This window comes from Ptychodera flava, chromosome 4 (assembly GCF_041260155.1).
Source record: "Ptychodera flava strain L36383 chromosome 4, AS_Pfla_20210202, whole genome shotgun sequence".
Taxonomy (NCBI): domain Eukaryota; kingdom Metazoa; phylum Hemichordata; class Enteropneusta; family Ptychoderidae; genus Ptychodera; species Ptychodera flava.
In genome coordinates, this window is record NC_091931.1 from 16,844,460 (window position 1) to 16,871,889 (window position 27,430).

A 27,430-nucleotide genomic window follows, 5' to 3' on the forward strand; every position below is an offset into this window, starting at 1 on the left:
TGTATTTTGTATCGTTGACAGGTGAATTTTAGTCTGGACTGAAATTCAGTGTTAACAATGTTAGTGCATGTTAGTGTTGGTTTGGCAAGCTAAATAGGCATGCAGTGATTCACAATTATGTAGAATAAAAACTTGCAATTGACATACAAACAAAAACAGTAAAAAATTCGTCAACTGGTACAGCTCTTCCTTTAAGGTAGAACGTGCCTCAGGGACAGATATTCAGATTCTCAAATTTCTATAATTCTTTTATGATCTACCACTTGTGGGAGCTCATTTTAAAGCTTTTGGAGAAAGAAAAGTTTCTCCGTCTTAGTCTTTCAAAAAACCACAATTTTATTTCCCCCAGAGAGTTAACACTGGGATGGCGGCCATTTTGAATTTTCAAATATCCCAAATGTTTGTTCCACTAGTTCCTAACTTTGCATGGTGACGCCCTCCCCTTGAAAGTTTCACTGAGAAAATTTTGAGCAAACGTTTTAAGTCTTTCACTTTTGAGGCACATACTACCTTAAATTAATCAACCTGAAATAAATAGTAAATGAAAACAATAAAAATAATCACGAAGTTTTGAAAATAAATGGAAAACTCAGTGGCTCTCAAAAAAATTCAAATCAGGGAGAGGAGAAACATAATTCCTGAAGTCTGTAAGCTTTCAACATTGCGAAATTTCTAAGAAAACCCGCACTGATGTGCTTATAAATACCTCTTCAGTTTGCTTCATTTGTTATCGTCCGTGAATTCTTAGTATTAATCCACCGATCCAAAGTCACAGAAATAAGACTTGGTCAAATCATGCTCTTTTCAAGCAGCCAGTTTTTTTTCGTACAGTTTTACGACATTACTGTAAATACCATAAAAGGTAAGTCAACAAGCTGCTGATTTCACAATGCATTATGGGTGAGTGGCGCAAAAAGAGGGTACCTTTCCGGTAGGAGTGGGGAGCCACTCTGTGCTAATCGGCTCCCATAAAACACTTCTCCATTACCTAGTACTGGATTGTCAATCACGCCAATTTCAATTGACGCCGAATTCAGCTCAAGTTGGCAGTAAATTTTGTGTCATTTTTCCGTGCATTGAGAGACACTTGAGTGGAAATTGCCTTTTTTATCCCTCCCCTCCTCGATGGTGGTCTCCGCGCATTTCATTAAGTGTCAATAATATACGGAAGTTAATTTGAGGAGTAACTCAAATATTGCAGTGGAGTTCAATCTCCCCGTGTCTGTTCGTCTCACTCTGCAGTGCTGTAACTATAAGCCATTGTGTATACTTTACATGTAAATTTGCCTTTTCATCTATCTGCCAGTCAAAATATTTTGAGCTCAGCGTGAACATAACCCAGACTCTGATAATGTCAGACGGAACTGTTGCAGAATTCAGGGCAGTCTTACCCTGGGCACATTGCATATCACAATGACAATACAGACACTGATCACCAAATTATCCGCTCAGTTACCATAGAGCAATGTATACTGATTAGGCATAAGAAAAAAATGTAGCATTGTTTCTTATAGGTCTCCTGCGTAAATGATGTAGTGCAGGTTTTATTCTTTTTGTTTTTATAACTCAGAAGATTCAACTTCTAACCAGCCTAGACTCTGAACGGAGTGTTTTGGCCTTGAAGTTCTTTTTGCCTTTGGAGTATGGCAAAGGCAAAAAGTAACTCTGAGGCCAAAACACTCCGTTCAGAGTCTAAGCTAACTAGCTAACATGAAAACAAAATGGAAATGTTTCAAAAGAGCATTAAACTCTGATCTGCAGCCAGTTTATAGTGTGTGTGATCCTACAGACAAAGGCATTTTTCTACAAAACATAGCGCACTGTCCTTTTTCTACAATAAATTTTTCTCAAGAGAAAGCTGTTCACGTTCACGTGAAAGAAGACTGCTGAGGCTGGTCTACACCGATGCATGCAAAAGATGAGAAACAAAACCTTTCTTTTTGTGGTTTGTGTGATTACAGATGCGGAAATGTATATTAATTGACAATGAGGTTTCAAAAAGAAGTTAAATGGCAGCTGTGACCTCTGATTGAAAACAATTGGAATGGCAAAAGACTAGATTGAGAATTTGACACCATTCCAAAATGTCTGGTGTTCTTAAATTTAGCTTCTCCACAACATTTCTAACTTCCAATTTGTCATGAAATGTTAAATATGTCAGGGTTTTCAAATGTCACAACTGTCCTAAATTTTGCGATTGAAATGCCCCGTTCTGTGTGGTAATGGACATGATGTGGTGTGACGGTACAAGTTTACTCAACACCGCACACCATTCCCCACATCCCCCACAAATCAGCAGAATGTTTAGCCAACTCAATATATTTGGGCTAACAGAATCCAACTCAGCAAGAGTTATTGGTATTTGATGCCCGTTACAGCTGGCAAACTGGGATACAATTCTCATCTAAAAATACAAGTTCACCGTGAAGGAATCATCCATTCCCTCCCTGAAGTTAAGATATTCTGAGATTAGGAATGTCTACATTTATACACTACAGTTGACAAAATCTCCCCAGCCTATTGCTGTATAACAAGTCAAAATAAAAATGTCATAATATTGACAGGCACATATCAAATGTTGTCAGAAAAATCACCCTCCACATTTAAACATGCAATAAAATCCGGTTTTGTGATGTGGATAATCTCTGACATCGACTGTAAGTTTATAGCTGTGTGAATAGATACAGGGTTACTGATGGGTTTGATCCTGATTCACCCCTCCCCATTCCATAATTTATCAGTTCCCCCATATCCCATTTGCCACATCCTCAGGTTTAATCCTACAGCAAAACAACCTAAGTTAATACTCAAAAATCTTTCCGAATTTTGAAAGTGTGAGAAATGCTTGATTTGGTTTTCCACAACCAGTGATATATCTCTTACACATGAATTAACATTCAGATAACTTTCAGACCGATGACGTTCGCCACGCAGGACGTAGAAAGAAAATACCCCGTCTTCTCTTTGGTTCATTGCACCCACTGGCAACTGCCAAGTGTCATTCAATTCCCAGTAAATATACCATCCACGTCATTATTTTATGCCGTTCCACTATTTTCTTACATGTACAACCGTAGCAATCTGCTGAAGCTTCCCGTCAAGGAATATCACTTTCATGCCCGGCCTGAAAATAGACTCAGAACCGGAGAGATCAAATCCCAGAACTAAAAGTGGACATCAAAATAATTACTTTCCTTCCTGTGTATTGCATTGCAGACTTTACATAATTATTTAGACCTAAAGAAAATATATCCGCTTCTCTTTTTTTTTCATTCATATGAGCTTAACCTTGTTCACCCCCAATTCTTAGTAAACATGTCCCACACTCACCACTGATAATATAGGGCTTGGGCCAAACCATGGTGGTTGAAAGGGTTACCACCACCATGATGGTAGACTATGCTTATCTCCCTGTAACATTTTTAACTGAACTCGCATACCCTACTCAGTGATGTAGTTGACACAAGGCTGCTTTGATGAGAGTCTTTGCTGTAAAACTCAGACTGCATGCGTATATACATGTATACATTATCACCGTAAGGGACCTGTTTCTATTAATTTGAGGGTCAGGCCAGATATGTTAAAAGGGTGATGATAACTCATGCAATTTGTTGACCCCCCTTGGGCATCGCAGTATGTCAGCATTTTGCACTCTTACAGCCATTTCTATGTGTTGACTAGTTCTTCTTTTTTTATTCATTTGAGACAAAAATGAAAATGTGGCTTGAAATTTTCCTGCATAATTGCCTTCAGGGGTCCTGCCTTGCATTATAACCATGAAATAAGAACAGATCATGATCTTGGGCACGAATTCTGAGGTTCATTTTGTTACAATACTGTATGGAACTTTAAAAATAAATACCCACATGCCTTTGCATTTTTTTATAGATCCTCCGTTGGGAACACTGTACTGTTCCTGTAGTTGTCAGGGGGCATGGATATCATTTTAGCAAAATACACCCAATACTTATAGCCCTCTTGTTTGTTGAACTTGGCCTATTTCAGTTTACACTGCACTCTCTCCATCTCAGTCTCCGTGGGCTGTGATCTGCTTTGTAGCCGGTTTCTTATCATGTGTTTAGCGACGACAGCCAGACTACAACCAGTGGTGTTTACCACCTTTTTTCCACTTCAAGGTTGCCCAGAGGCGACTGTCTCAACTTTGAAAGAACTATACAGACACTGCTGGACTGTCCCGTAGTATAAGCCTCGGAGATAACTCACAACAAGATGAGTGTACATTTTACACTGACTGTGTCAGTTACAGCAGACTTGACGCTGGAGTAATTAGGGCGCCTTCAATTATTGTGAGGGGGGGGGGAGAAATTGAAGATGGTCCATTATGTAAAATGTGACCTCACCCATGATGCCCCTTTCTAAAATACGACCCTCCATCTGATGCCCATTTCTAAAATGTGACCCCCAAGTTTGTAAAATGTGACCCTCCCCCAAATTCCTCCACCCCACCCCCTCATTATAATTGAAGGTTCCCTTAGGATGGAATATCCATGGGATGGATTTATCTAAGTTGACATTCTCCATCAGGGTGCCCTATAATAACCGGGCCCTATAACACGGGACCGTCACAAACTATCATAATTGCCTATGAGTATAACGTCAGGGAAATTAATGCATAAATTGTTTGGATTTGCCTGCCCTTAAAATTATAATTCTCTCCTTTGTTTACTTGAACTGAATACAGATCCCAGTGTGGCGAGAGGAAAAGTCGTCCACTGTTACTTATGCCACTTTTGTGTTTTCAAAGAATTGTTGTGAATGGTTTACGCAAGGATCTGATCAAAGATAACAGTGGCTCTCTTTTTTATTTCTTTAAATGCCAGATTTTCACCGGATCATGATAACTCATCAATCTCAGTGCCGTAATCATCTTGGAAATGATCTGTAAGATAATAACAGCTGGCCAGGATAAATAAATATCTTTAATGATGAATTACAAGGTGTTTAATTTGCTAAATGAAATATGAACCACCCCATCCCATCCCCATCCTTCAACATGCAGCATGGAGCTTCACCCTAAATTGATACGCCAACTATGATTATTTTCAATAAATAACTGTCAGCTTTTAGAAATACACTCGTTCAGTCTCTGTTTGCAGAATTAGCCGTCGTCTGCACGCGAAGTGTTATCTACATCTGACGTAAATATATATAACATTTTTGTGAGATGCAGAGAGAAAAAGACATCAAAATGTTTAAGGTTGTTGCAGGGTGTGAGAAAGGTATGTGACTGCATGAGGCTATAAAGAACAACCATTTTAACAGCTTGCTGAAGAGCTTGCCTGCCTGGTCCTGTTGATGGAATGGGTTTCATGAGAGAAAGTCATTTGGGAATGAGCACAGTCGGTATGTTGCTCTTCTCGTGGCTCTGTTTAAAGGATGAAAAGGAAAAAGGGTTTTGTTTTTTTATTCTTAGGCACATTAATGTAGACTGACTGTATCAGCCTTTTTTTCCATTTGCTGGAAAAATTGTTTGAAATTTGATAGTGTACGTGTCAGGCTTCTGCTGATGATAATATCTACATGAACACACATTCGCTCACTGTACTGACAGTTCTGAAAAGTGAACTTGTTGGATGCCATCTTATTATATGTTACAGTTTTTGCTTCGGTCAAATATTTCTGATTTTTCACGCTGTTAGGGGGACCTGATGAGATCAAACGACATCACAATAAAATAGAAAAACTGCATATATCATGTCATCATTTTTCGCAGACCTAGGATGAGAAACAAATTTATCATTTTTTTCCTGCCTAACTTAATTCATGAAAGACCACTTATACTGCTGGAACGGAATGAACTGTGTTCTGTCGTAACAGTTTGAATGTCACAGTGCCTCAGTCAGGCTACAATAGGACTACACAAACCTTAAGACGGCATTCTTAGGAAAGAAAAATAAAAGCAAAATACTTTTACAAAGAATGATGAAATAAAGGGATAAGGGTATTGAGAAGTTTAAGGGTAACAGACTCTGAATGGAAGTTATGATCAGAACCCAAATCAATGGAATAGAAGGGAGACGGGGAAAGGGGAGGGGGAATTAAACTATGGAAGGAATTTACTCCCTGTGTGTTACATGTAACTTAGTAAGTATTCTTGAATTTATAAAGAATGTTGCTGGTAGTCATAATTGTAAATGTATAATCATCGGCTACCCTTTTTTTGATATGTGTACGAAAGGGAGCATCATATTTGAGTAAAATGTAAAAAAGTTGCTCATTTGATATGTATGGCTTGTGTGTTCACAATGTAATGAATATCAAAGAGGTTTATACTAGTACACTGAAAAATTTGTAAAACACATCATTGCTAGTAAATCCATCTCTTTCTCACATTGTGATTGGGTAATGCTTTAGATTCAATCATTTACACCATAGATAGTGTAACTCTACCAGCAATGGGTGAAATAGCTTGCTCCGCAGCAAACAGCAAAATTATGTGCATGCATGTGTATACACACCAGGACGAGAACGTCAAGTGGGAACAGATTCCGTGCCAATCCGGCCATGCGAGCCAGCGTGCAGGGGTCAGAGGTCACAAACTTGTATATGAAAGTTACATAAAAAGTGCCCCAGTGTGTTTTTCTGTATGTATGAAGTACTTAGTGGAGTGGAAACACCCAGAAGGGCCTGAAAGCTAGATGGTGGCTACTGTTGTCACAGTGGCTTTTTCTTTGAAGATGCAGTTTTAGATTTTTTTCTACTTCTTTGAGGGGATTCCGGTGTGTGTCCGAGATGCCACAAGTACTTGACCTAAATGCCCTTTGGGTATTAAGTCTTCCCAAAAAGCGAAAAAGATATCCTGATGGGGTTTTACGTGCAGTTTGCAAAGTGTGGACGTCGGCCGGGCATTGTGCATAATGTGGTCTTCCCATCCTGCGGTACTTTGGAGTTGGTCAAGTGTTCATTGAGGAAGTTCTTTGGCAAGCTTTAGGATTACACACAGTTTACAAATTGGTGCTGGTCGACCTTGCTGGCTCGTCTGGTGATTACGTCTGTTATGATCCATGTTATGTTCCGAGGAATGCTAATTATCCCGGCCACTGTCCAGCTGGTAGCTTTTAGCCACAGGGCCCGGCTTGTACTCCGGCAGTAGCTGAGTCTCCATCTGGTAATAGTTGACCCCTGCCACCCCCATTTCACTCTTTAAGAGGTCTAACTTCTCCATTGAAATTCATAGGGATGTACCAAACTCATGTCATGAAAGGGTTAAGATTCAATTTTTGAACTTGGAGCTCTTTCAATTTTCTTCAAGATTTTTAAGGCTGCTCCTTACAAAAGGATTTAATTCTTAAATGTCCTTGGGCACCGACTCTTGTACGTTTTCAATATTGAAAATGAAGCTTGATTTTACCAGAATTGCAAAAGAGAGATGTAGTTTTCATCATTGAATGCTGACGTCAAAATATTTGATCCAGAGAATTGAAGGGAAAGGAAGTATGTACGCGATAGTCCTATCAAATTGACTTTATATGGGAGAGTTGTCGTGATTTTTTGCATGCCCTGATGAAATATTATATTTTCCGGCAGTAAATCAACAAATCTTTCATTTCACCGTGGCGTATTTCTTACTCAAATAAAATGAAAAAATGTCATGAACTCACTTCCACTGCCTCACTTGGGTCACAAGCAAACACAGTTACAAAGATTACGTCTGAGGCCTACAAAAAAAACGGCAGTTTTTGGTTTAAAAACGGAAAGGTGACGTCGGAGGCAGAAATTTCATGGAGAGCTTTCCAAAGGCCAAACTGGAACAAAAAAACCAATTACTTGCAAAGTTCACTGAAGGTTTCGTACACTCATTAAAATTGTCTTCCGCTCAATTATATGCATGCATGGTTGACGTGCACTTTCAGAAAAAAGTATCAGGGAATTTTTTGCTCTCTCTCACCAGGCACAGGAACTCTGGTGTGCTTTCTAAGTTTAACTACCCCCTACAAAGGAAATCAGTGTCTCTTTTTAGTAAGTCACTTTTACATATATGTAAACAGGATATCAGAGGGAAATGCGCTCCAAATGATAACGAGATGTTTGAAAGGAAAGTTGGACAACAGTCAAGCTTTTCTAAAAGCCAGAGTGTCTCAAATATTTGCAAACTACCTAATTCCATTCATTCGCACGGACTTACACGCTCTAAAATACAAACAAAAGGTCTGCTTGGAATCTAGTTAAGAGAATTTCATTTTTTTATAGTGTATGCTTCTACTGCGGGAGGCAACAAGAGTTGAGTGTATTTGCATATTCATGATCTCATTTACATATCCATTGTAATTGGCTGAAGTACAGCAGGTAACCAAAGAGATGAAACAGTCTCATTTGTATGTCAGGATGAAAGCAAGCTCCTGGGAGAGGAAAGCATGGTGGAAGTCAGCGGGTGCGAAAATCTGGGGTGTGGAAGTGAGTCGTTAAACAGAGACTGACCTGAAGACTGGAATTACAGGAAAGGATGGCAATGGGAGGGAAAAGGTTCTGAACACACTGGAAAGGAAGTGTGCAGTTACTGGGATAAGAGTGCATAATATGCAGAGCAAACACACAACAACCACTGAGCGAAAGTAAACTCATGAATATATGAATGAGTTCTGGTCAATGGGACTCCACTTTGCCGACAAATGAATATGACAAGTGGAGTTGATGCAAAGAGCCTGGGCCGGGGAGGAGGAGGCAGGAAGTGGTATGGCGCGCCGTGCAAATGTTGATCTTCGCAGGAGGCAACAAACAGCAGTCAGTGTCTGTCATGTCCTATCTGAGCTGATCAATGGACACTGATTAAAAGAATTCCTTTTTTAAATGAAGAGGAAGCCAAAGTTATAAGTTTGTCTCTCACGGGTTTAAACTTGTGGTCTTTGTTTCCGGGGTAACGGGGCATGAGCTACGGCTGCATGGACGAGAAGCATGCATAGAGTTCACACACCTGCATTTGTAAAAATCTATCTCAATAGAAGTCTTCTGTGTTTCTAGATGTATATTAAAGGTCAGGTAGCTGAGCTAAAAACAGGAAAACACAGATGAGTTTTATCACTGTTTATACATCAACCTCCTGTTTGACTTATTTTCCAGAGTGCCATCAGCAAGTAAACCCACAGAGTTGTAATTGACAGGAAGGTTTTGCTCTGAAAAGGGAAATGGGCAAAAGATTGAAAAACTGTCTGCATCACATTCAAACTGATAGTAAAAAATGAATCTGTTTTGTAAATGTTTCTCTTGTTGTCATCTTAATGATGGATGTGGTGCTTGTATTGCTTAATAAGACCAATTATTAGGTGAGAATTTTTTTCAGAAGGAAAGATAGATGTTAGCTGAATAAGACAAACAAGTCCGCAGTCTCTTGAGATCCGATAATGTCACAAAATCAGACACGAAACCAACACATCTAAGAGTGATGGCTGTCAGCAAATGATAACAGGTTATCGATGAGCAAAAATGTTATTTATTGGAGAGCACAGGAAAAGTCTCCGGCTGTTTTCCCGGCGGGAACATGAACATCAGCCGCTGATAATCATTATGAACACACTGGACAACTTCAAAGGAAATGAATTTTGAGAAATTACAGCAGCTAGACAAATTAACACGAGATGCTTGCACAGAGAAGGAAGTTAAGTTGCCCTGAGGAACATTTCAGAGATCCCTAAAGAAAGTCAATTCTATCCCAATAAATCGTGGCCCCACCCTCCAGATAAAATGTGCCATGGAGTTAGGCTACGGTAATTCTCCTAGTGCTGAAACTTCCTGTGCAAAGCCGTAGAATGGAGACAAAACACTGGTGCATGTTTACCCATGCTAGATGCATATTGGGTACATGTTCCTTCTCATCTCCAGCAAATGAACGAATAGACCCGAATCAATGCTATAAACTGCCGACAAGAAAACCTGACTTGAGATTTTCCTTCTTCTTAAAATAAAATGACACTTCTTTCAATGTTCTCTCCCTTGGGGGAACGAAAAAGACATCTCCTTCAGCCTCCGCCATGAGAATCATCATCAACATATGAAATCTGACACACTGTCGTTGAAACATGGATGAAGAGAGTTGCCTATGACAAATTCAAAGTGGTGTAGATCTCTCAACAAATTAACTGACCAGATATGCTACTGTACGTGCTGTAAGGTGCGGGAGACCAAATTAATTTGATGGATTAACTAATTAAAATGGAAAAGAAAAATCACCTGACTATCCTATGCATTGAGGGCTGATATCCCAATAACGCTGACTGCTGTTTCAATATTTGCAAGGAACTCGCTCAACCTTGTTCACACAGAACATTATGTCATACTGGAAAAATCTGTCTTGCTACGGTAAAATAGAGGTTTTCACAGAGTTTTCTGGGGGCGATGGCATTGCTAACTGCCATAACACACATGAGTGACAGAATTATTGAAGAGAGAGAGAGAGAGAGAGAGAGAGAGAGAGAGAGAGAGAGAGGGGGGGTTAAACCTCTTGGGTATCGCCCCTCGCACTGATGGAGATATGAATTTTATTAGCGGCATGAATATGAAGAAGTATCCATGACAACCAGAGAAATGTCAATTTTCTTGTAGTAATTTTGATAGTTAGTTAAGACTTAGCAACATATCAATGAGTCAGAGAAACCAACCAGTGGAGCAGATTAGCTCCTACAACCACACTCCATCTCTCCCCCCCTCTCCTCCGTCCCCCCCCCCCCCCCCCCCAATATGACCAACCACATATGACTTGATGATGAGAATAGATGAGAGTTAGCTTTGGCTGAAACGATTAAACGTTTGGCAATTATCGAAAAAAATCTGCATTTTAAAGTTGCCTAACCTCTTGATTGAAATCTAAATTTCGAAATGCTAAATTACAAATTTATTTGCCAATGCCCCTGGATTATAATTGTTTTCAGTGTCAACTGCATTTCTTATTCTACTCCCCAAAGCATGCTGGGATAAATACACATTGGTGAATTCGTCAACTAAGGCTTTACAAAATTTGTAGACTGCATCGTTATTGCTGACAGGTAAATTCTGGTCTGGACTAGAATTGAATCTAAACAATAAGTGCATTTTATGTGTATAGCTGCTGTGTTGACTAGCTAGCTAACAGTTGGTTTTTTAATAATGCTTTAGGGAGTCGACCAATAACCTCGCAATTGACATAGAGAATGATAAACAGTGAAAAATCATCAGAAGTTACAGCTAGTATTGGCTATAGACAAAAATTTACTCTTTGTACAGATCTACGTCTGGAGGATTCTTCAAATAACTTTCATTTCCTGACAGTAACATTAATACACCGATATGCCTGTGAAAATGTTGAATGTATCAGTTGTTTAAAAAATAAAAACCTAAGCTGCTGGAAATACAAAATAGGAGAAAAATCTGTGTCATTTTGTATTCACAGAAACAAGAAAATCCTCATAGGATGTGCATTCTTGATAAATATGGTATAAAGCTTATGTTTTTAGTCTGCCTTTAAAACTAAGGATTAAAAGTTTCCATGGTGCAAAAACCTGCAAATAAATCAAGAAAATTACCCTGATGTTGCCATGTAATACTCCACGACTCAGCGTGAAGCCTGTATTTATATTTGCATACACCAGTGATGACTTAGTTATTCAAGTAAAATTGGCTCTGGCGTAGGTTTGGCGATCTCGGCTAATCCTGGGATCATGGAGGCATGCAGCCCGTGCATCCTGCCCCTTGCTGATCTCAAAGTGAGCCGATCAAGCCGAGGGCCGGATCAGGGCGTGTGCGCACACACGGGCGATGAGTGCCAAATTTACCAGGCAACTCACAGAGTTTGTGCTTGAAGTGGTTGATCCGCTCTGCGCGGAGTCACAAATATTCCTGCAGTCAAGAGTTTGTGGCTATTTTTGTGAGCGGAGCCCACTCAAGGTTGCCACAAGGGAACATCCGCAGCGGCTCCCCAGGTCTGAAACCCAAGTCTCAGGTCAAATACATTTTGCCAGTTACTGGACACCATCGGGGCTTCTTTTTTCAAGCATGTGTCAGCGTTGCTCCAGCCACTTCACTGAAAATATGTATCTTCGATCAAAAGGTTTATTCAACAAGACATATTTCAACTTCAATGTCAACTAAAGCCTTGACGTATTTTGAATATTTTCAAGGTCGCCAGACAAAAGTCATGGGAGTCCTCATTTTTATTAGGTTCACCCCCCGATGAGATAAAACGAGGGTCTTGACCCAAAAGAAATAGTTAAAAAAACCAAATTACATATATACCTGTTAAATATTGCTGTTTTTCCCCATTGTGTTTAAGTAAACACAAGTGGGTGGAGTTGGCCGGTCTGGTCCATACCATGTGACCTGGACATCCCCCCCTCCTAACCTTTGCCAGTTTTAGCCAATTCTTTGCTAATTTCTCGAGAAAAAGTGAGCAACGTCAAAGGTGGAGATAATGCACGGATTTTTGACTGTCTAAGAAGGCAGGAAGGGCTGATAAATTGCTCAAGGAGGATGGTGAGCAAGGTAGAGATTGCATACAGCAGTCGAGTGACCTGATTTAAAGGGTAAAGTGCCCCCCCCCCCCTGTGATATGGCCTGATTTGTTTCTTTATCACCTCACTCCTCAGCAGAACATGTCGCAACATGTTGCGACGGTAAATCCATCCGGTTTCAAGGTGCAAACATTGTTTTATCAGCAGAGTACTGTGACCGGAGGAAATCACCTTTACCTTTGGTGCCATCAATCCACAGTGAGTGCTCGCCTATCAAAGGGGTGTGGGGGCTATTTTTAAAGTTTCGTCATCATCATTATCGATACCAGCGCTAGCCGTGGACAGGGTTCAGTAAACACGCTCAGGGCGTTTTCTGTGATTACATGTATAGATTTTTCTTCGTTTCACTCTGGGGCACTCTCCGATTGAAAACGAAAATCAATGCAACTTTCACACTTCCACTGAAAGGCACCTTGGTTCACACAACGGCACTGCCCTTATTTACTTCACAAACAGAAGTGCCTGTACTGTCAAAAAACCAAGGAATTTCTGGTGTCTAATAATCCTTAGGGGTTGAAAACAATTGACTTGTGTTGAAAATGAGATGATGACATGCCAATTCAAATGGCTAAAGTGTGCCGTCTCTACATTATTTTGATTAGTTTTGTTCTGCTTGAGAGCTTCGTCCAGGCCTTTCTGTGTGCCCACGTGCAGAACCTCTGATCATCAGACCCGGTGAACCCTGCTGCACACACGGCCCTTGTGGGGGTAGGTGTGACATAAAGGCCATCACATTTTTTTTAAAAGAGTTTCGCTACAAAGACATAAAAGGAATGATGTCATCGTAAATATCAGCCTTTTCATCTGGACACTGCGACACTATACAGCCACAACCCCAGTGACTGAGCATGTATCAGTCAACAGGGTAAAAGGCTGGAGACAGTCTAAAGTGAAACTCAAGATGGCTTTGAAATCAAGGGTAACAACGCACTGGGGAGAGGAGGGGAGGGGGTGATTAGGAAAAAGGGGACTTGAACGAAGGCTTAAAGTGACCAAGCTACAAAAGTCAAGCTGTCCGCGGTATACATTTGTGACGAATCAGCACGTCACAACAACATGCCCAGAGGACAGGCACACTCTATGTATAAAGACAAGTATCATGTGGAGAATTGCACGGAGGAAAATTTCAGAATGTTACCAGAAATGAAACTTGCTTTTTTTTGTTACAAAACGAAGTCATTTGCCTTCACAAATCAGAAACCCTAGACAGAGCAATGCCACTCCTCCTTGGTACAAATCTCAATTCATTTCTAGTGTAATTACAATCTTGTTTGCATATTTTATGAGGGCCCCTGATTGCAACAGCAGCAGCAGCAGTTGAAATATGTTCATAGTCTGACACCTGCTTCAGCTCATTAATTAATCAAGTTAGAAAATTAACTGTTTAGAATGAACGATACATCATTAGATATTGTCCTAAAATAAGCAAATTGTTCCTGTTTTTGGTTATTGTGATAGTATACTGTGTTCCATTAAGTCAGTCATAATACAATACACTGGAATTAAAGGCCCAACGCGCACAATTGTTATAAATAAAGAAGTACACAAATTGTGTTGTGATTCCCCCCTTCCCTTTCTGTTGAAATTATAGTCCTATTTAAACTTGATGAATCTAATTACTATGGTGACTTTAACAGCAGAACAAACTTGGTGTAAGTTTCACTGCCATATGATTTACCGTGGCAACAGACTGGTACAGCCTGGCATCCTGAGTGACAGAGTATAGTGCCTGATAACAGGAGTGTTAGCCTCATTTCATGAGACGGGGTGTCATAAAAATGTTAGAAGAGCTTTCAACCTCCCGTCATCAGACCGACCATACTCACACTTATATGTTCCACTCTCACTGTGACTCTGTGTACCTTATACTGGATATGAACAGCCCTCTATACAACACAGTTGCCCAAACAGCCCCAACCTTCCCCCATGTCTCCTTATCTCTCATGTGGGGTCAGGATTACCTACTGGGGGAATTTCCAATCATCAGCTCGTTCAAATCAGGTTACAAAATGTTATGTCAATCAGTTGTTTGCAGGTGGTGACTGATACGTGAAGTACGTGGTAACGGTGACTGGCATTCACAGAATACATTTGGATTGATTGCAAGGGATGATGATGATGATGCAAGACTGTTGGTTTGATTAAATCAATGGTCACAACCTAGCCACAAAGACAAAGAAGGGTTACAAGCATTACAGAGCACGGCATTCATCACAGGGTTTGTTTTATGATCACACCCCTGCCTGGCCCATGTTCACATCTGAAGAGAAAATAACCAGGAATGATCTTCTTGTGAAAAATCAGTTACAGAGATAGGACAGAGATACATGTACGAGGGAGAGAGGGAGGGAAGACAGGATGAGGGGTGGGGAGGTTGTGTAACTGTGTGTGTAGGTGTTGTTCTGGAGCTGCGGCGAGTGTATCACAAGAAGGACAAAGCTAGCAAGAGGCACTGACCAGATAATTATCTTTTACAGAGGGATCAAGTGTTCAGCTGAACTTGAATTGTGAAAATAACATTATGATATTTCATTCAACCCTGATGATCATTAAAATACGTGTTCAAGCCAGTGTAGGTGGTTTCAATCCCTGAATATGAGGACCTCAAACTTTGCTGCTCAAATTTGAATAACTTGTGTAAACATACGGGCATGCCTTTGGTTCAATCAGTCAGTGTGCCCCAAGACTGGCACATTAGTACAGCATTCTGTAAATGACTGACCCTCACTGGTAATCAATGTCAGCTGGCCCCACAAATTAACTAAAGAATTGTCAAGGTTCGGTAGTTAATTGTTAACAGTGCCCGTTCACAGTCTACACATTATTTCATCATTTTCTTTTCACTGAAATGTAATCGCGAGAAAAGAACAATAGCTCTACCAGTTTTTTTGGCATTAGAAATTTTAGGCATTTATTTAATACTCATATTAGTATGAACTGTTACAAACGTGAATTGGTACACAAGCGTGCACACATAATCACAAACATATTCCATGTTAAGCAGTAGATTTAAAACACACACCCTTCAAATGTTAGCTGTCGTGTAAATGTCACGCAAATGATTTGCTTCATCGATCTTTTGAGTGAATGTGTTTGTACTAGTGTGTGTATGTGTGTACACACACAGACATACATACATACACATGCACAATATATATATATATATATATATATATATATATATATGTATATATGTATATATATATATATATATATATATTAAAACTGTGATCAAACAAGGGAGAAGCATTCACAAGTCATTTTACATTAAGTCACCATTAATATAGATTTCTCAATAATTTTAGGGACATTTTGTTTCAGTTACTTTTTAAGTTGTCAAATAAAATATTCGCACTTCCACTACTGCATCCATCAAACCTCTGCTGCAGCAGAACTTTTCATATTGAGACGGAGGTGCCATTAAGCCTGATGCAGTTACACCTAAATATGCTGAGTCAGCAGACAGTCTTTCTGCCTCTATCTTTATTGGGCATAACATATGTAAGCTGTATTGATATTTTTTGTCCAGATGAAAATATTTTGTAATTATCAAATTGATGGATTCTTTTATTATGCTACTTTCAGGCTGAGAATGCAGACCAGCAGATTAAAATGAGATTAAATTTTCATAAACTTTGCCGCACAAAACTTCCCAACAATGTGTTGACAATTCCCATAATGATACTGAACTCCAGAAGCATTTGCAAACACGCCGATGTGACCAGAATTAAGTTGTTGCAAGTTTCAATGCCAGTACTGTCAGCTTGACACTGACACTCATGATGAAATCTGGGCAGAGTATTTACAAAGTCAATGACAAGTGTTACTATGCACGCAGTGCTTATTGGGATTGAGAGGGCACCTCAGCACAGAGGCAAAGTTTTTAAATAAGATCCAACATTTCCTATTTCCTGGCATTGGAATGTACCGCAGATTGGGCATTGGTGTTTACCATGGATGTGGCATTTCCATGCACCATGGATGGGCCATTGGCATGTACCACAGGTGGGGCATTGGTGTTTATTATAGATGTGGCATTGGTGTACCACAGGTGAGGCATTGGCATGTACCATGCATGGCCCACTTGGTTTGTACAATGGATGTGGCATTGGCATGTACCATGTGATGGTTGCATGTTTGTACTGATTGGCTGGTATTTAATCAACTAAACCTGAAGACAACTGGTTATATACCAATTCATGTCCGTTTATAAGAAAAAAAAACAATATTACACAAAAATTGGCACATTCAGGTTGATGGCAAGCTAGAGTATGTTCAGGGAGGACTGGTGACAAACATGATTCGTTGAATCATCCACGCTGAGATAAACTACAGATCTTTTCAATTATCCGGTTTTCTTCAAACTGCACTAGCCGGAGCAGTATCCATTAGAGCTGAACTGGGCTAATCAGTTTGGTATGTGGACATGCTATGAAGTAGGACTACAGCAAATGTGAAACACATTGACATTTATGTAATTCTTTGTGGCCTCTTTGCTACTGTGAAATAGATGTCATATGTCACAAACACTGGGCTGGGAGTGCAGAAATGATGCACAGCAAATTAGAAACTTATGAAGTGATCACGCATCATCAAAACTAGCTGATAAATTGTCCCTTGAAATGGTCCATGAATCCTGCGAACTCAAGGTAGAGATTTGAGTGGGAGGAAAAACGAATTTCTTTGTTTTCTTTGTTTTACCATCACATACTTGCGGTTTCCATGTTTATCTTGTAAATGACAAGATTAAAACAGACACGGGTACTCACCCACTCCCAGTTCCATGAGAGTAGGCCACACGACAGTAAGTTGATTAAATAGAGTCAAGGGCTTCAAACAATCTGGAAGCCTCCCTTTTTCTCTTTTTTTTTTGGGGGGGGGGGGGGGGGAGTTAAGTGCAGAGGAGTAATTACGGCTGGAATATCCAATTAGTTAAATATGCTTGCCAGGTGAAATCTATTAACATTGAAAGTTCCTAGCAGATTCTGTTTGTTTACCCTGAATCACAGAAAACATCATTAGTTCAAATCTGACTGCTGGGTCATGTCAGTCTTTCATTCCATAGAGTTCTGCCATGCTAACAAAGAAACAGTTATGAGCTTATAACTATTCCAGCTTGTGACAAATGTAATGCTACAGCTATCATTTGATACACGGCTCAAAGAGAGCATGCAGGCTAAACCAAAATTGAGCTGTTCTCACAAAAAGGGGTGGGCAGCTCTCTAGATTTTGTAAACATGCCAAGTAGGGACATAAGGTTACGAAAGAGCGATCTTACCTGGCAGATTTAAACAGATGACCTCTGCCCTCTCGCCGGATCCTACACTTGAAAACCGAGACTCCAGCTGGATGGTGGCAGGTATCGGCGTGTTCCAATTCCCATAGGCTGCAGCGGGTTCAACTTATCACAGTCACTCAGTCTGGCTTGTCTGTCCGTGGTTGTCTTCTAGCTTGCAGCGTGGGCCATCTAGCCGGGGTCCCATCTCCAAGGACAGCGGAAACCTCTTGACATAGTTTAACTGTTTGCTCAGTTGTCTTTTCATCTATGTTGTCACAGTAAACACCACTCTGCATTCAGTTTTTTTTTCACTCACACCCCCCCTCCCAATACTCAAAGCAGGTCCTTGTTTTTTCCTCTCAGCCAGCAATCATGGAACAGGTTCCCCCCCCCCAACATTACCAAACAAGACCACTTGGATGATTTCGCAGGTAAACCATAGGCCCATGATGCACACTCACAAACACGCACTGAAATTGGGATTACATAATCATGACCATTTCCCCTTTGCAAAACTGTCCTCAGCGTAATCATTAATTTGACATCTGTAAACTTTAAATCACCTGCTCATGGTTTGAGTAAGTGCAATGAGCTATAAAAAATTCAGTGTGAATGTTGGACTTTTCAACAATTACATCAAGCAGGCTTAAACGTCCTTCACCGAGTCCCAATTTAAATTTCCTAATCTGGTGCTTTGATACCATGGACATTGCCCTTTAAATCAAAAAGTTAAAATCTCTCGGCCGGGTCTCTAACCCCTCCCTGCCCCTGCACTTAAAACGTTGACCAGGACCCCTTTTCTCTTTTCAAAGCTGTGACGTCAAACTGCCTTTTCAGATTGGTGAAAGAAGAAGTGTGGGAAGCCAGCCCAGTCTGTGGTTGCCCTCACGGTTCATAAATCGCACAGCTGGTAAAGTCTGTACAGTGGTGTGCTTTATGTCCATGTTCTACACACATATTAGCTTTTGGGGGGCCATTTGCATCCTTAGTGGTGTCCACAAGGGATTTAAACACAGGGAGTGTGTAGGGACACATACATCAACCCTGGACTGACAACGGAGTGACAGTTAACAACTGGCCAAATCCGCTTGCTCGTGTGATCTCGATCACAAATTTTTCCTGCCTTTCATTTCTCACTGACATCCCCCTTTTTTGGAAAACAGTGCTGAAGTCAAAGTGTGTTTACCATTTCTCACTACACTTCAAAATCCAGTTGGGCAAGCGCTTGGGACGTTCTCTGAAGCAGTTGGTCAGTCATGCGTGAACTACGGCTGTACTATTATGGCTAATTTCCATGATGGTATTTCAGGGGCCGTTTGTCTTAAGCAATGAAAACTTCATTCAGACCGGAAATATTTACAGAACCGCATTCTTTGCGCCAGCTAACATTTTGACCCCGGCACGCAGAGGCAGAGGGTGTACAGCTGTTCCGGAGCCGTAGCATTACAACCCCTGAATGATAAAAGCCACCAGATATCCATACTCCAGACCTATTTCCTTGCAGCATTCTTTTGGGATTCTCCCCTTTTCTTCCCCCCTTGAGTAAAGTGAAAGACAGATCACTGTCCAAAGCAATTCTGTGCAGGAATGTGGACAAGAAGCCACAGTTTGAAAAACATATGTCGGTGGGAAAAAAATCGAAACCCTTGAGTTAGTGCCAGAACTGCATGGAGAAGGGCCCTCACTGCATAAAACATGTCACTTTTCCCCTTTTCAGATTGAATTCAGCAGTGGACAAATGTATGTGCCACGCCGACCTATTTTTTTGCCGGTGTTTGAGGAAAAACATGCTGTCCTATTCAGTGTGTTTGAACTCATCACGTATGTACAAGCCAGCACATTGAACACCAAACTGGCCGTATTTTTTGTGATGCAAATCGCGGGGCCGAGTTTAGGCATTGAGGAAACAGTGAAAGTACCCCCTCTGAATATTCAACATGGATGATTACCACTGACCCATGCATAAAATAAAAATACACCCTTTGTGGTAGGTTTGTCGAGACGCAGATTCCAAAAACTCACCCAGATTAAGAATCAATCACACAGCTACAATATGACTAACATACTACAGAACCCAAGGTCACTGGAATTAGCCCAAAATAAAATACAAGAACATTTCTTCAGGTTTTTTCAACATAACATTTCAGGAAAGTTTATTGCTCAATATTTCAACTCTTTTCGAACAAACTCTTAGAAAATAAATAGATAATAATAAAATAGAACTCCAAAAACTGTGAATATATTTTCTCATGAAGTCATCATACATAAATAACTTCAATCCTACACATATGAGATGTGCAATGTAATTTTTTGACTCTCAAAAAAAAAAACAAGCAACTGTTGTTTCTTTTTTTTTACCTTCTGTTCATGTTTCCTTCTATAACAGTCACCCAAAACACAAAATAACTACAGAAAACAAATCTGCGAAATCAATAAAATCATATCAACCAAATGTTTGAAATTTACACCAAGGGGGGAATAGGGAATACAATATAGAGAATGACGTGTCTTTTCTTCTGCAACGTCCTACAATATTTCATACTAGATGCAACTCGGCTATCTACGTACACATAATCTTGGGTGAGTTGTATACAGAAACGTGTGTTTTGTCGATAGAGATTTTTCTTGTACATATACATATATACCATACTGTTTTTACGATTCTCTTCTGTAACTGAAATGTTCCCTATGAGCGCAGTTAAATATAGATTACGGTTGGCAGTGTTCAAACTTCACGCCTTGGGAAGATCTAGTTTTAATGTTATATAGAATTAAAAAACACTTTCTTCCGTATGTTTCCTTGGGTGTTTACATATTTACAAAGTATGCACACGTATGCGTATGTGTTTGTATGTTTGTGTGTGGTGTGTGAAAGGGTTTTCAACGAGCAAAATGGGGCGGTCCACATTTTGCTCCTCGGGATTTTTTTTGAGCTTTACAACCTTACCGGCTCTAAGACTCAAAAGGAGTAGGTCATCGTTATGCATGCACTGCCTATTCATTTCCGATCGGAACTAACTAAACAAATCTTTTCAATGAGAGCTCCCCCCCCCCCCCCCCCCCAAAGGATTTTGTATTGTGCGACTATAAGCAGCAGCCGGTATGATCTTGCAGTGCTAAACCCACACGCAAAAAAATATATGGTGACAAGTGGAATCGAAAATAAACTTAAATCCTCGTGTATTTTACAGGGGGACGGGTAGTCGACTTTTGGAGATCTGATTATGATACTGAACTCAGAAGTCCAAAAGTATTAACCCTGCATCCCTTTTGGCAAATGAAGTGATAAAATCGGGTGGCACAAGCTTTAGACGTCGCTTTAGCAAAGCCTTTTCCTCTTTGGTCACACTGCACTGCCGACAGGAAATTTTTTAACTACTTGTTTCAAAGTTTGAGATCTACAAATACACAATGTAAATATCATCTGGATCACAATGACTTTTGAACCTTTGAGACAGTCTCTCGGTATGGTGCGGAGATTTAGCAAAGTTCATGTTCAATCGCTGAGACTGCCCAAAATGGCAAAAGACACGCTACTGGAACCGTGGAAACTGGAAAGCGACAATGAAAAACTTTCTACAACTGTTAGGCTGTCAACGCCTACACAACTGCAGTTTATAACCGTGAGCTGTCCGTCTCTTAACCACGGCAGTCTTTTTAAAGAAACTTTTATGCACATTATATACAGAAAAATATGAGTTTCTAAATATGTATATTAAAGAGTTCAAAACTCACCGTCCGTGGGTGAGTTAATGTCTGAGACAAACTTGACCGGATACTAGAGTAAGTGATCGAGTTCCTGTCTCCTCGGTGGGCAATTGCACCCTCTTGAATGGGTGCTGTTATAACAAGCTCGACACAGCTTCACACATCCCTTTCCCGGCCAGTAACAGCATAGGCATGGAAGAAATAGTGACATAATGCCCATCGCGGTCCACCTCAGGCAGCAATGGTTCTGTCCCGGTGCCGAGATGGCGCAGGGCTTGTCCGCACACACGTAATATTCGTCGTGATCGTCCGCGAGACATGTGCAGCAGGACGAACAGTGATAAAATGTACACTTGACGGCACAAAGACACGTACATGTTTCCAGAATATTGTCCGCAGAGAGGAGGCACCGGTCGTTGCACAGCGTCGTCTCCGGTAACTTTCCACTATTTCTACACCCGGCACACTTACAGCGTCCACAATACTGGCAAATGCGCTGCGACGCAGACTGTCCGAATTGGCACTGGTTCTTCTGGCTCTGCTCCTTTTTACACTTCTCAATGTCGTCAATAATAACATCCGAACGCGGGGTGGGTTCTGGTTTCACGACGTCCGGTGTCCTGATATCACCGTATGGCAGCTTGGGAGGCGGTTTGTTGAAACTCGGCGGAGACCTGACAATGTGCGTGATGGTGCTAGTCCCGTTTCTCGACCGGTTCCCTCCATTCTGCGCTGTTGTGATCAAAGTTAGCCTTCCGGATGGAATTATGGCAGGTTCGGTCAAGGAACCTCCCCTGTTCATTTGGTGGCGACGGGGAGGGATTGGAGGAGGCTTTGGTACTTGTTGCCTCAACCACGGATCCTCCGTGTATTCGTTACCCGGTCTTTCCTTTTTATTTTGGTTGAATTGGTCGATAGACAATATTTCTGGTCCACCGTACAGTTCGTTATTATTCTCGGTTCGCGGTTGTCGGGTCACGACTCCATCAGGTGGACGATACGCCATTTCTATTCAGCACTGCGTAAAAGAAAGAATATACATAATACATAGCATTAGCACCTAGGTCTACACCGGAATACATTATACATTCCCAGATCAAATATGGACGACTTTTAGACACTGCGACACGACTCCGTGTACCTTTCAACGGCTAGACCGAAGTCCATGAGAAATCTGATTAAAAATGTCGTCCTTCGAGTCGGTGGTTAAAATTGAAAATGTTCCCCCTCCCCTGTACCAGTTCCGTGTTCGCAGAACACCTAGCTGAAAAAGCAAGCCATCTGACGAAGGCGTGGGCAGCCATGGCATGAGAAAATCAGCCTCCCATTCACCGCACTGAGCACACACACGCACTCATGTATATACACTTGTGTGAAACACGATTCGAAAAATCACGGCAAACCTTTAAACGGTGGGCACGGCCCACGTGCTCGGTGGTAGCGACTCGTAACGCCCGTTTCGGCCGATCGAGATTACGGCGAGCTTCTCCAGCAAGGAGCGAATAGCAAGAGAGAAAAACATGAAGCTCGCAACGAAGAAGGTGGGTCAACCTCGAGAATCGTGTGTGCGCATACGTGAAAAGGCGAACGGCGAGATTTTATGAATGGGCACAAGGCGACCCGCAGTCGCGAGTATTCCGTGAAAAAGACAGCACTTACTTTACATTCCCTTGTTCTGCCGCACAGGCGGAAACACCCTAGATAATCCAGAAATATGATGGTGGCAAACAAACGGGAAACCAACGAAAATGGTCACCGAAAAAGGGGTTCTGTTCACCAGGTAATACCCTAACGATTCACCATCGCTGGTCGGTTCCTGTATGGCTCTGTGACTAATGACGCTTTTTACACTGGCACAATTTGACGGAGGGGCGGAGCGTCCTGCCCATATATGGCGATATTGGCAGTTACTTGAGAATGCAATCACTTGTAAACACGATCTAGTTATCTCAGGCCTGTTTCCGGTGGCTCTTTGTTCCGTTTTTTCTTATCATAGCACAGACCGTAACATGATTGGCCAAGCTTATCAAAAGGGCTATGTTTACCCTCGGTGCTGCCGGCCGCCGCTGTGTATGGGAAACTGTGCCACTCACACGGCAATCTTTCCCGCGCTCATGCCACATGGCGAGCAATCACGGCTCCCGAACTCGCTGTGATTCATACAGCTAGCTGTACCGCAGCAACTCCTGTGACGGCAAGGAGGAAATAACGTCTCCGGAAAGGTCGGGACATTTAAAATTGTTGCAAAAATAGCGTTGAGGGAGTTGGTTCTGGCGTGTTAATTAAAAATCGGAGTTGTCACGGGGGAAGGCGATATGTTTGTTGATATAAATTTTGTTTTTAAAACCAGTGGGGCATGCGATCACCCATGTCAACGTAACTGCCGCTGCAGCGAGTCGGCAGCCCTGAGATATGGTCCCGACTACGCTGAGAAGATACTCAACTTCGAAGAAAAACATGCAAAATCTGAATTCCGAGTACGTTTGCAAAATAACGCGCTTCAGTACCGACGAATCAGTTTATTTCTCAGATGTTTAATTTTTAAAATTACAAATGATCGAATAATGGACATTCCCATGCAATGCATAGTACAAGGGAGTGAGGGGGGGGGGGGGGGGTTATTCGGCGGACACGGAAGAACCTGAACATCACACGAGGTTACAGCACTGCGGCCGGATAGGCGGCTATGCACGCCCTCAGTTACATCAATTGGAACACGTGGCTCGGGCAAACAAATTGTCAGCCCTTGCCAAATGTTATATTTCACTCTGTAATGGACAATTTAGCTTCCATTCTATCACCACGAAACATCTCAGAAATATTGTACCAAAGATAACTTACAATATATATATATATATATATATAATACAAATTACAAGTACAAAGTAATGGTATCTGTTACTTCAGTTTCATGCATCCTGCAATCATCAGACAGATGAATATATATATATATATATATATATAATCTATATATTATCTATATATAAGCTTATATATATAAGCTTATATATATTATATATATATATATATATATATATATGTCACCCTAACAGGAATTGGAAGTGAAATTGATGTAGTTGGGTCTGCTTATAGTGCAACAATGTCACCATGAAGAGTTTGAAAGACTTTCTCTATGTGGTAACTATGTATCAAAATTACATATACTGGGTTTTACAATTGGCCCATTACAGGGCCTACCGCTTTGCCTGCACTGCACTGTTTAATTGTTTGGTTTTTCAGATGTGCTGTCCAGTCCCCCCTGAGCGGATATATTGCGGAAATTCGCGTCTCCGTTGCCAAGGTTTTCTAAGAATATGAAGTTTCATCGATAAGACAAAATAAACGCTTATTGAATCGGCGGAGAATTTGTTCATACATTCAGTTTCTGCCTTGCAAAGGTTTTGCCTAGGCTGGGTATCATTTCCTTTATAAAAGTCACGACACTCAACAAAGTATGACCAAATATGTCCGTGTGTCCATTTCATTTCTCATACCGGCGTCACACCACATCGTTGAGGAAATGCCTGTTTCTTCATCGTGTGTTATCTTGTTTCGACGCGAGTTCAGGTCAGTTTATGATTAATTATCAATTAGCATTATCCTGGAGTGATTGACAGTGATTGACATTGCAAGATTTCTCCGGCTCAATAGAAACATTAATCTTGACTTGGATATTTGAAGACAGACAAGCTCACATCATGCACATGGCGACTGCACAAACACTTCTTTTCGTGTGTGCAAGTTCAATAATCGAAGAAATCAGAATTAAGTAGCTGGTTGGAGAGAGGGGAAAACTCTTGTCTAAGTTAGCAAAATTTTGAAGTTTCTCCCACGTGTCGTGCTAGAAAAAAGAATGGCCCACCTATACAGATGAAAGTCAATGGTTTCAAAATGGTAACATATAAACTAATATATAATGGACGCAAAGAAAATCAATTTTGATGACAATGAATGACAACTTTGCTTATTACTAGCAAATCGTTTTAATATTATTTTGTAGAAGTCCAACTCGTATGCTGGCGTACTATGAAGCCATACGACCGCCCACCGCGTGGGCTATAACCGTATCAGACTTGGGAATGACACATTTGCGTTCACTACGTTCAAAGAAAATATTGAATACTTTCCTTGTAAAATTACTAACTAGTTTCAGGGAAACACATTCGTGAATTAAGGTAGCGTTACGATTCCCCGAGTATTATAATATTTAGATCGGTCGAAACTTCACAATTTACAATACATGGAAGTCACCTTGGAACACAGGAATTAAGGAATTTTTGGTTATTTGTCAACAGATTTTCAGGTTTTTTCCAACTTGCTCCGACTTGGCTGATTAATTACGTATGTAAATGACTGGTTGCAGTTTGCCGCGGCGACGACGACCTACACGAAGATTCGTACACACGCAGCACAAAGAGGGAACGCCACCCCCTGCCCAGATCTGGACCCACAACACACCCATCAACAATTGCGACACAAGAAACGGCGAAGGGAAGTAGTAATGCAACATTTGAGATGACCGGCCTGACAAGTGAAATAAAATACTACGCCGCAAACCGTCAACAACATTGACTGAGCCGACTCAGATCATGAGACCGACCAACGAAGTGGGCAATATTTAGCAAAAAAATCCTTCGCAGTTATCCAAGTGAACATCGATACCATGTTGCCAACTCAGGAAAGTGACTTTAAATCACGTGACGGTATTACGTGTCAGCGACATGTCCGCCCCAACTGCGTGCGACGTGTACGTGGCCCCTCCCATGAAATTAGGCCGGTATATTTCATGTCAAGCGTGCGCGTGGTTAGAGAAGCGTTCGTACCCGACAAAGTCGTGGGAAAGAATCCAAAGTTGACGAGATTTTGCACTGTCTTCTGGTATTGCTGTAATTTCCTTAAAACAAAAAAAGCATCCGACGCACGGACTCGGAGAGGAACGCGTGTTGTGCATTGTGACTCATGTCCACCGCATGCGACGCGTCGCGCAAAAGAGGGTGACGTCAAAGCGATGCCGTGCAACAAGTGGTCTTGATAGTTGCAAGTTTCCGCAGATGATGTGTAAAATATTATCAATATCCGTGGAAAAAAACAATATAACGTAATAGCGTTAAGTGTTTTCGTCCTTGCGGGGTAAATTAAGTGTAAAAATTGTACGAAAAATAACTTACATCCTTAGTCCCGGCACAGATGTTCAAAAAAACTCACATGGCATGTTCGTGGAGGTGGGTGCGACTACACAAGCCGTGTCGACTGCGGCCAGCACATAAACAGGCGATTGAAAGAGAAAATATCTCTGCTAGCCTCATTATTTACACTGGCCATCTGTCCACAGGTGTAACGAGTTTTCGCCAGTGGCTATCTCCCCCGCAATAGGACGGACGCGTGTCGGCCGTTTTCTTGAGCGTCAGTGTCGCGTGGCTAAAATATTCCTGATTTCAACGGTGAACCGGCAATCTTCGTCTGTTTTTCAGGTGACCTGGTTGCATGTCTATTAAGATAAGTGTGTGTGTACTCCTTGCCTAGGTACGCTACTCTGCCGTGACGTGCCTGGCTGGCGAATGTTATCTGTCTACGCGAACAATAGGGGACAGGAAGTGGCCTTGGTAGTTAAATTTCTGTCTCTCAGCTTGTTTCCCGGCATAACTAGATAAATTTCGCAGCACTTTGAATATAATTCCATGTATACCTAGCCGAAAATTTGTCCGAGTTTTTTGACCAGGTCACTAAGATTTCAAAGCGGAATTTGGCAATGACTGTGACAGAAAACCGAATATTGCGCAGAAATATTCGTTTGATCGGCAAAGTAATGTGGGAAGGGAAAAAATCATGATTTTATTCGCAAAAAAATCTATTTGCATGCTGGTACAATGGTTCCACATACTATGCATGACAAAGTTCGTGTCTTGACACGAGCCGTGGTATGCGTAACGTTACTTTCAATTAAAAT

At 41.2% G+C, this 27,430-nt stretch overlaps 1 protein-coding gene and 1 long non-coding RNA gene across 8 annotated transcripts in view; both read right to left on the reverse strand.

The window, feature by feature from the left end:
- Positions 1 to 18,163, reverse strand: part of LOC139131025 (uncharacterized) — a 69,075-nt gene extending 50,912 nt beyond the window's left edge. Inside the window, exon 1 of the long non-coding RNA XR_011552036.1 lies at positions 17,776 to 18,163. This is a non-coding gene — a long non-coding RNA (uncharacterized lncRNA). The remainder of the gene's footprint in view (positions 1 to 17,775) is intronic.
- A 1,727-nt stretch (positions 18,164 to 19,890) lies between these two features.
- Positions 19,891 to 27,430, reverse strand: part of LOC139131026 (protein sprouty homolog 2-like) — a 38,565-nt gene continuing 31,025 nt past the window's right edge. For 3 of the 7 annotated variants that reach the window (XM_070696932.1, XM_070696935.1, XM_070696931.1), the window contains exon 2: positions 19,891 to 22,501. In XM_070696932.1, the coding sequence (XP_070553033.1) occupies positions 21,554 to 22,489 (936 nt within the window). In that variant the 5' untranslated portion in view covers positions 22,490 to 22,501 and the 3' untranslated portion in view covers positions 19,891 to 21,553. Of the gene's footprint in view, positions 22,502 to 22,886; positions 22,906 to 23,142; positions 23,335 to 26,651; positions 27,020 to 27,430 lie in introns of those variants that run through there. The other 4 variants (XM_070696933.1, XM_070696930.1, XM_070696929.1 and 1 more) reach the window with 4 other exon arrangements.